Genomic DNA, 10191 nt, shown 5'->3' on the forward strand with positions numbered 1-10191 from the left:
CTACGTCAAGTATGGAGCTTGATCCCGGGTGGATTGGTTCCACGACAAGGTTTAGTGCAATGGGCATTGCCTCGTGCGGTGCAGGCAGGGTGGTCACCCGGTCTGAGTTGGCTCATCCAGATTTGACCCTTCGGTGGTTGTTGGAGACGAGGGATGCAGTGGCTTCAGTGCGACATGGCGTGGTGGCTACGTGGATGGTGGATGGCTCAGCGGATTGGCACGACAAAGATTGTTGACGGCTACATGGGGGCATCAGATGGTGCAGAGGCTTCGGGCGAAGGCTTTGCTAGCACTTGAGGACCGGCGGGTGATGACGTCCGTGGGCGTCGCTTTCCTCCTTGGAGGTGTCGTCGAGGATCATTGCGCCCCACCCCTGGGTCATGCTCTTAGGGTGATAGTGTCGGTTCACCATAGTTTTCCTTCTTCAGGGTGCTGTCTTCAAGACCATGGTCTCGTTCGTGCTTTCCTAAAGTTGCGCGTGCACGACATCGTGGCCGGCTTGTGCCTGACCGACTATGTTAGAGGTTAAGGTGGTGTTGTGATTCGTGTGACCACTATGGTGATGGCAAGAGGAGTAGGGGCATGACATGTCCTTCATCATTGACAGTTCGACGTGTCCTTGAGCGTGAAGTTGGAGTTGTAGCGGCGGCGGGCGACGCGACAATAATGATGCCATGCGATGGGGCAGGTTAGGATATGTTTGTGCAAGGCACGCTTCTTTGTCCCATGATACTCTTCACATAAGTCGGAGTTGCCTAGTCCACAATGTCTATGGTTGATTGTTTGACATAGGCTAACAGGGTTCTCATGCATTGCATGCAGTGCGGATTTTTGGTTGGTCGTCCCGATGAAGTTGGAAATGGCTTGCTCGCGAAGAAGTGATGACAATGAAGTTTGCTGACACCTGTTCTGGACTAGGGGTACTCACCATGTCGTCTCCCGGCCAAGAGGGTCGGGCCGATGACCCCGTGGCGGTTAATTACCGGACCTCTTCGGATGGCCATGACGTATACAAGGAAGATTCCACGAGATTTGAAGCGCAAGAAGAGGACTCTAATAAATCCTAGGCCAGGTCTTCGGTACATTATATAAATCGAGGTCAGACTAATCGATAGATGATTATAATCTTACACAACAATCTCGTGTTAGATACGTATACTCTGTAGTTTGTACTACACCTCATATCAATACAATCAAAATTAGAACCTAGGGTAATATCTCTGTATAAAATATGTGGGTCCAGTTTTTCCAATTGGTTTAAATATATATTTCTTGACCGATTACCCATATTGCCATCGTTTCAAAACGACTAGATGATGAGCCCTACGTCAAGATGTGTCGGAATCGACTCGAGCAATAGCTTCGACAATGTTCCTCTCTTAGGCTGTGTATGCAGGTTTGTGTGGGTAACAGTTTCGGCCGGATGCCCTCTCTCATAGGCATGATGTGTCATCTTTGTCTGGTTTTTCATTGGTTGACTGAAACAATTTCTTTTTTTAGTTAATAGATTAAGCCTGTGACATCTTTTTTTAATAAGAGTAGCGATGCTGTACAAGTTCCTAAATCCAGATTTGCCATAAATTTCCAAGATTCTATACAAGTTTTTTCTGATGTTCACATACACGCATACACTCATTCATAGGAATGCATGCACGCACACCATACCTTTATGAACACATCCGAGATACCGAGCTAACATTACATCTTAAGATTGACGAAGTCATCACGGGCGTCCACATAAACATTTCCTCCCACTGAATAAACATCATCGAAGAGCCTGAAATAAATCTAAAAAATTACAAGCACCAACATCAATTCTAGGACTTGAACTCTAACAAATGATTCCATCACATGAAACCTAACCATCTGAATTACACCCGGTTCGCTCGCTGTATCCGAGCTAGCTTCCGAGGGAAGGTGCTCCATTTCTATAGACTTCTTCCGCACGTCCACGTACAAGAGCTTAGAAAACCGTAACAAAGGCGATGCGCGAAATGAATTCTGATGGATGCGTTCGGATCGAACAGCCACGCACGAGCTGACATGGTAGGACGGGGCAGTGTGTGATTGTTTTTGCATGCGGATGTGGAGTATTTCGGCCCACACGCCACAGCTAACAGATGCACACACAGAATTATCACTTGTCATCATCCGGATGACGGCAGACACCGGCAAGTGAAAAGCGACCAGCGGCTCATCGGCTCATCGCGATGGTGAAATAATGGAAGAAGGCGGTATATTTGCTCCACGTAGCGCCAAAACTAGACAACGAGTTCAGATAAAATTCCCAAGTTTCTTTTCTCGACGGAAAATTTTTGAAGTTTTTTTAACACAGTACAGACGCAAACGCTCATATATATACGTGCATATACTCATCTTTATGAACGCACACACGCACACTCTGGGTTGCCGCTATCGAGCTTAGCACCGGATTGTTTTACTACCTAAGTAGTAACATTAAGCAAGCACGGAGGTGGGCTCTAAGTAAAAGTCATGGAAGAGCACTGCAGGTCCTCGCGAAAATGTGTGTGTGCAAGCTGAGAGGCTGCTCATGGCCACCTGCAGTCCATTCAAACGTGATCGGATCGTTACGGCTGCATTGCACTTGCACGGAGATAAGCCAGTTGTGGGACTTGAAAGCTCGGTGCAGCGCCGTGCCTTGTAGGCATGTACACGTCAAATTATATAGGATGGGCACGCCGCTGGCCACGGAGCCATGCGATGCGATCCGACGACAAAGACACGATGCAGCCTACTGGACTCGCGGACGCATACATATCTCCTCGGCCGGAGACACCGGAACCGATGATCAAGGTCGTGACGCACGCACGCACACGCGGAAGGGAGGAACGGAGGAGTACTCCGCCGGAACACGGAAGCGAAAACGACGGCGACGAAACTCGTGGCCTATTCCGTTGCGAACGATTCCTTCCGCGCCCCTCGGGCCGAGGAAGGAAGAAAGGAACCTCTTTTTGTCGACGTTAAAAAAAGCGCCGGCCCCTCCGTGCCGCCCCAGGCGGCCCTTTCGTGTCCGTCCCTCCGGCCAACGCGCACCCCCGCCCGCGCCCCGAGCGCGAGGAGGGAAGAAAAATCTCCCGCATCCGCCGGGCACCTCGCGTGTCGGCAAGCCACAGCCATCGGCGCCGCCTACTAAAGTCGGCCGGCCGGATATAGCCACCCTTTCCCTGCACGCGCGCGCCACGCCAGCTTCCTCAGCGTCCGCCCCCCTCCCCTCCCCTGGCTTCTTCCTCCTCGCCACCTCAAGGCCTCCTCCGTCTCGGCCCTGTGCAAGGTCGCCACAGGCGTCCCTGTTCAACCGCCCTACCCGCGTCCCGTCTCCGGCTCCGGGCCGGTCGAGGTCCTCGAGGTGAGTCGCAATCTTTCCTTCATCTTTTCTTGCAGATTGTCGGATTATTTTTTCCTCGGGATTGAGTGGTCCGGAGGATCATTCGTCCCTTGCTAGCACCACCGGGTCTGTTTGCATTTCTCAGCAGACCTCTTTGCCCGATTTATTCCTCAAGTTTCGGGCTTCGTCTCGATTGTACCCCGATTAATCGGCTTTTCCGATGTACTGTAAGCCTAGATTAGCGAGCTCGGCGGCTTTATTGCTTTGCTGATCAAAAGTCAGAGGAAATCGAGACCTTGATCCCTAGAAGCCTCCGCAATGTTTCCCTCGCCTTATTTTAAGGATGTGACTTGCTGTCTGATTGTGACTGGCAAGTCCCTCGCCCAATCCAAGCCGGAAAGGTGCCATGTTGGTAGAGTTCTATAAGTACGCACTTCTCCATCTGTGGATTCTTGATACATTCTTTCCAGCTTCTCCATCTCGTAGATTTCCCTGCCATGCGACGAAAACAGCATTGATCCACAGTATCCGTGGTCGCGCTGTACCTTTGTTCTGGATCCCCATTCAGGTCCTCATCTGTTATTTCTTTTCCAATTATTCATAGGTACATAATTAGCCTCACATTCTCAAATTTATTCTTGCCCATCTGACTGTTCGTTACCCCTAATTGGCTATTTCAGTTCGACAAGTATAAAGAACTTGGTGTGCTTAAACAATTTTTGTATAAATTATTTCTGTTTAACCCAGCTTGGTGCCGTCCTGCCTACCTGTGTTTAATCTTATGCTGTTATATGCATTTTCAATAAATCTGTATTGTTAGCAGTGTCCTTGCACGTTTTTCTTGATTGCTATGCCGTCTCTGAATGCAGCTGTTATCACCTATCTTAGTTTTCAGGAAGCAGAGGTCGAATAGTTTGCTATATTATGCCATTTTATCTTGGATTGCTTTTATTGATTGGATTGCCTGTAATTGTAATTGCAGGGGTACATTGATACTTGAAGCAGTAATATTGAAAATGGTCAGTGCGAGGTCAGTAGACAGGCAGTTGGATGCGTGCTTCAGCAACCTCATGGTGTCTAGCGGTGGTGGAAGGGGGCAGGCTGAAACTGGTGGCGCTATGCCTATGTTGTCAGGATGGAAGGACCTTCCAATGGAGCTGCTTATGCGGATCATATCAGTTGCTGGAGATGATCGAATTGTCGTTGTGGCATCCGGTGTTTGCACTGGCTGGCGCGACGCGTTAGGATGGGGGGTCACTAATCTTTCCCTCTCATGGTGAGTAACTTCGTATCTCTCAGTCTAGTTCTTCAGAGCAGCAGGTGTTTTGTTCTGTTCGTGTGAAGAGGGCAGAATTTTGCTCAACATTGCATTTGCACACTTTAGGTAAAGGGAGCCCTTATTATGTAGATTTGTTGGAATACTTCAACCTGGCTTTAATTATTAAACGGTGGTGGGGTAGCTCGTGAACTGAGAAATTCGGATATGACACCATGTCGCTCTTACTAGATTGTTTTCTCTAGTCCTCTGACATGCTCTTAAATCCGGTCTCCTATTACCCATTCATATGCTCCTTCATAGGAAAAGTAACCAAACCCATGGGCGTCAACTCGTTCTCCACCCGCCCTAAATGGTGCTGAAGTCTTCACCTTACCCCTTTTTTTCGGTTCTGAAAACAAGACGCCGATTATGTTGTAGTATGAGTCAACAACTAAAATTAATGTTTATGGAAGTTATCACTTTCTAACATGGGTTCATGCGTATGCGTCACAATCTGAGAAACCTTCCACCCACTACCTTGATTCTTGAAACTTCTCATTAATAGAGTATGGAAAAAGGTCACATTTGTTGGTGCTCTATCAGTTGGATGATGCTCATGACAAACCGGTCAGTAAATTTAGAAGGATGTCATATTTTCCCTGAGGGGCACCAACAATGTGACCTTTTTTTCTCATTTTAATTCCTAATTAATTAATTAATGCGTCGCTTTGATGTTTCCTGTGAAGAAATACCACTCCTATGTTATTTGCGTCCATCCTTCCTTGTCTATTGGTTTAAGTGATATCGTTTCAAATATAACATCTCTTCTGGTGTTCTCTCTCTTCATTTTAAACTCACATGTACACAACCAAGCATTACCAGTGTATATTCATGTTCTTTTAATGGTCTTATAATTGGTGTTGATGGTCTGTACTTTTGGAATTTGTTGGTCGAACCTAAATCTGTACCATCTGCAGGTGCCAGCAGAACATGAATAACTTAACAATATCATTTGCTCACAAGTTCACAAAGCTTCAGGTTCTCACTCTTCGCCAAATCAAACCTCAGCTTGAAGACAGTGCAGTAGAGGCTGTTGCCAACTACTGTTATGATCTACGTGAGTTAGACCTCAGCCGTAGTTTCCGGCTTAGTGACCGTTCATTGTATGCACTGGCCAACGGATGTCCTCGGCTTACAAAACTGAACATCAGTGGGTGTTCCAGTTTCAGTGACAGTGCCTTAATCTACCTTAGTTGCCACTGTAAAAACCTGAAGAGCTTGAATCTTTGTGGATGTGGAAAGGCAGCCACTGATGAATCCTTGCAGGTATTTCGCTTAGCCCAGGATTTTCTTAGCATGTATTCATGAACTTCTGTTTAATAATCTCTGAAAATCTTGATGCAGGCCATAGCCCAAAACTGTGGGCACCTGCAAACTTTAAACCTAGGTTGGTGTGACAATGTCACAGATGAGGGGGTTACCAGCTTGGCATCAGGTTGCCCTGATCTCAGGGCCCTGGATTTGTGTGGCTGTGTTCTTATAACAGGTAATTACCACATATACGATTTGTTCTTTCGATAACCTATTGCTCTCCATTGACTAGTTCTTTGGATAACCTATTGCTTTTCATTGATTGGTGAGAAGCAAAGCTGCTGGTACGTTTGTTTCTATTATTGGTAATCTTCTAGGTTGTACTCCCTCCGTCTGAAAAAGCTTGTCCCAAACTTGTCCCTCAAATGGATGCCTCAAATGGATGTATATCTAGCACTAACTTGGTGCTAGATACACCCATTTGAGGGACAAGCTTTTTCGGACGGAGGGAGTACTTCTGGATATGAAAATAGCACCCAGAGGCACCTGGGTTGCTATGATGTACTCCCTCCGTTCCGAATTACTTGTCTTGGATTTGTCTAGATACGGATGTATCTAGCACTAAAATGAGTCTAGATACATCCATATCTAGACAAATCCAAGACAAGTAATTCGGAACGGAGGGAGTACATGATTTTGAGATGCTTTCAACCAACTATTAATATTTGCTTTTCGAAAGCCACTGTAAAACCAATAGGAGCTAAGATGATGATGTTTTGTGTCACTCTTTCAGAACTTAGACAAGCACTAATTGTACCCGATCTTTCACTGCAGACGAGAGTGTTATTGCTCTAGCAAGCGGGTGCCCGTACCTGCGATCTTTGGGCCTGTACTACTGCCAGAACATCACCGACCGTGCCATGTACTCCCTCGCAAACAGCTGCGTGAAGAGCAAACGAGGGAGGTGGGGCACCCCGCGGAGCAGCAGCAGCAGCTCGAAGGACGTCGATGGGCTGGCAAACCTGAACATCAGCCAGTGCACGGCCCTGACGCCCCCCGCGGTTCAGGCGGTGTGCGACTCCTTCCCGTCGCTCCACACCTGCCCGGAGAGGCACTCCCTCATCATCAGCGGCTGCCTCAGCCTGACTAACGTCCACTGTGCCTGCGGCCTCCAGCGCCACCGCGCCGGAAGCGCCCTGCAGGCCACCAGCCATGCGTACTGAGGATGCGCGTGCTCTTGATTCCGGCGAACGCCGTGTGCCTCGTGGGTGGGTGGGTGGGGGGGGGGGGGGGGGGGGGGGGGGGGGGGGGGGGGGGTTTGGTCCCGGCCTGGAGGAAGACGTGTATATAAACTCTTAACCTGGAAATGTAATGTTGTAGTAGGACTATTGTATCATGAGGACTCTGTGATGCTCCCCCATTGCCATTCTTGAAACTGGCAAGAAGTTGCAATGCTATGTATCTGGTGGATTTCAACAAGGATCTGTCGGTTGATTCTGGGTATTGGTAGTTTGCAAGCATTCAGAAAATTTGTCAATGTTTGCCACCAAAAAATTTCAGAATTTTCTGAACATGTTTTATTTTTTTCGGATTTACTGTTCATCCCGAGCTCATTTGAGTTCTGGAGTAGAATAGACTTTCAAGTTGCAATGCCCATTTGTCTTTTGATGAAAGGGCAAGAATCCAAACCTGTACCGTGCGGGAACAGTGGGCAAAAAGGTGAAGTAAATAGAAAGTTACAAATTTAATAAACTTAATAATTAAGGTTCACACAGTTCGCAAACATTACAAAAATTATTATTCAAATTCAAACACACGAAATATCCAAATGAAGTAAATAGAAGGCATGATAGAAGCACAACAATCATGTGCTATGAAAACAATCATGTGCTATGAAGTGCCCACAAGTAGATCATCTCGAAGTTGGGTATGAACTTCTTAGTTCTTGATATTTCGATGCGCAACGAGGAAACTCTGTATCATGTTTTCGTCGTGTTCTGCTCGACGGGATCCCCATTGTTGATGTACCGGAAGTTCATTGGCAAGCCTCTCTCATCCTCAATAATCATGTTGTGTAAGGTGATGCACCATATCATTATTTGCCATAGGACGTGTGAGTTTCAATAGTTTCGATACACGACAGGGCCACGAATAATAGCAAAGCACTTTTGAAGCACATTAAAAGCTCTCTCAACATCATTTCTTGTCGACTCTTAACATATTGCAAAGTGGAATCTCTTGTTACCTTAAGGACACGAGATTGTCATTCACAAATATGGCACATGGAGGATAGATGCCATTTGCAAGGTAATAGTGTTGGGTTTCGTAGTAATTTCAAAAAAATTCCTACGCACACGCAAGATCATGGTGATGCATAGCAACGAGAGGGGGAGAGTGTGATCTACGTACCCTTGTAGATCGACAACGGAAGCGTTAACTTGGTTGATGTAGTCGTACGTCTTCACGACCCGACCGATCAAGCACCGAAACTACGGCACCTCCGAGTTCTAGCACACGTTCAGCTCGATGACGATCCCCGGACTCCGATCCAGCAAAGTGTCGGGGAAGAGTTCCGTCAGCACGACGGCATGGTGACGATCTTGATGTACTATTGTCGCAGGGCTTCGCCTAAGCACCGCTACAATATTATCGAGGACTATGGTGGAAGGGGGCACCGCACACAGCTAAGAATATGATCACGTGGATCAACTTGTGTGTCTAGGGGTGCCCCTTGCCTCCGTATATAAAGGATCCAAGGGGGGGTGCGGCCGGCCCTAGTAGGAGGCGCGCAGGAGGAGTCCTACTCCTTACCGGGAGTAGGACTCCCCTCCCTTTCCTTGTCCAAGTAGGAGAGGGGGAAGGAGAGAAGGAAGGGGGGGGGGCGCCCCTCCCTCCTTGTCCAATTCGGACTAGGGGGAGAGGGGGCGCGCGGCCTGCCCTGGCAGCCCCTTCTCTTCTCCACTTTAGGCCCATGAGGCCCATTAACCCCCCGGGGGGTTCCGGTAACCCCCTGGTGCTCCGGTTTTATCCGAAACTTCCCCGGAACACTTCCGGTGTCCGAATATAGCCGTCCAATATATCAATCTTTATGTCTCGACCATTTCGAGACTCCTCGTCATGTCCGTGATCACATCCGGGACTCCGAACTAACTTCGGTACATCAAAACTCATAAACTCATAATATAATTGTCATCGAAACCTTAAGCGTGCGGACCCTACGGGTTCGAGAACAATGTAGACATGACCGAGACACGTCTCCGGTCAATAACCAATAGCGGAACCTGGATGCTCATATTGGCTCCTACATATTCTACGAAGATCTTTTATCGGTCAGACCGCATAACAACATACGTTGTTCCCTTTGTCATCGGTATGTTACTTGCCCGAGATTCGATCGTCGGTATCCCATACTTAGTTCAATCTCGTTACCGGCAAGTCTCTTTACTCGTTCCATAATACATCATCTCACAACTAACTCATTAGTTGCAATGCTTGCAAGGCTTATGTGATGTGTATTACCGAGAGGGCCCAGAGATACCTCTCCGACAATCGGAGTGACAAATCCTAATCTCGAAATACGCCAACCCAACATGTACCTTTGGAGACACCTGTAGAGCACCTTTATAATCACTCATTTACGTTGTGACGTTTGGTAGCACACAAAGTGTTCCTCCGGCAAACGGGAGTTGCATAATCTCATAGTCATAGGAACATGTATAAGTCATGAAGAAAGCAATAGCAACATACTAAACGATCGGGTGCTAAGCTAATGGAATGGGTCATGTCAATCAGATCATTCACCTAATGATGTGATCCCGTTAATCAAATAACAACTCTTTGTTTATGGTTAGGAAACATAACCATCTTTGATTAACGAGCTAGTCAAGTAGAGGCATACTAGTGACACTCTGTTTGTCTATGTATTCACACATGTATTATGTTTCTGGTTAATACAATTCTAGCATGAATAATAAACATTTATCATGATATAAGGAAATAAATAATAACTTTATTATTGCCTCTAGGGCATATTTCCTTCAAATAGCCCATCTCGTACTCACGACCATTGACAACTTGGTTGCAAGGAGAAGCATCTCCGACAAAAAGCCTTGCAAACAATGGTGATCTCAAAAGCACATTCAGGTCATTATAAGAGCCAGTCAATCTTAAAAATGAATGTCAAATCCGTAGATACCACGATGTTTTGATTTTTGGTATGGCCTTTATACCGACCTTTCCATCCCACGGGACAATTCTTTCATGTCAGGTGATGCAT

General features: G+C 47.0%; 1 protein-coding gene across 1 annotated transcript; it reads left to right on the forward strand.

The window, feature by feature from the left end:
* Positions 1–2976: 2976 nt before the first annotated feature.
* LOC123056689 (F-box protein SKP2A) lies at positions 2977–7494 on the forward strand. The gene is made up of 6 exons (XM_044479996.1): positions 2977–3367; positions 4329–4622; positions 5582–5930; positions 6009–6150; positions 6750–7183; positions 7225–7494. The coding sequence occupies exons 2-5, from the start codon at positions 4363–4365 to the stop codon at positions 7136–7138; spliced, it is 1140 nt and encodes a 379-aa protein (XP_044335931.1). The 5' UTR covers positions 2977–3367; positions 4329–4362; the 3' UTR covers positions 7139–7183; positions 7225–7494.
* Positions 7495–10191: the final 2697 nt, after the last annotated feature.

This window comes from Triticum aestivum, chromosome 1A (assembly GCF_018294505.1).
Source record: "Triticum aestivum cultivar Chinese Spring chromosome 1A, IWGSC CS RefSeq v2.1, whole genome shotgun sequence".
In the NCBI taxonomy this organism is placed as follows: domain Eukaryota; kingdom Viridiplantae; phylum Streptophyta; class Magnoliopsida; order Poales; family Poaceae; genus Triticum; species Triticum aestivum.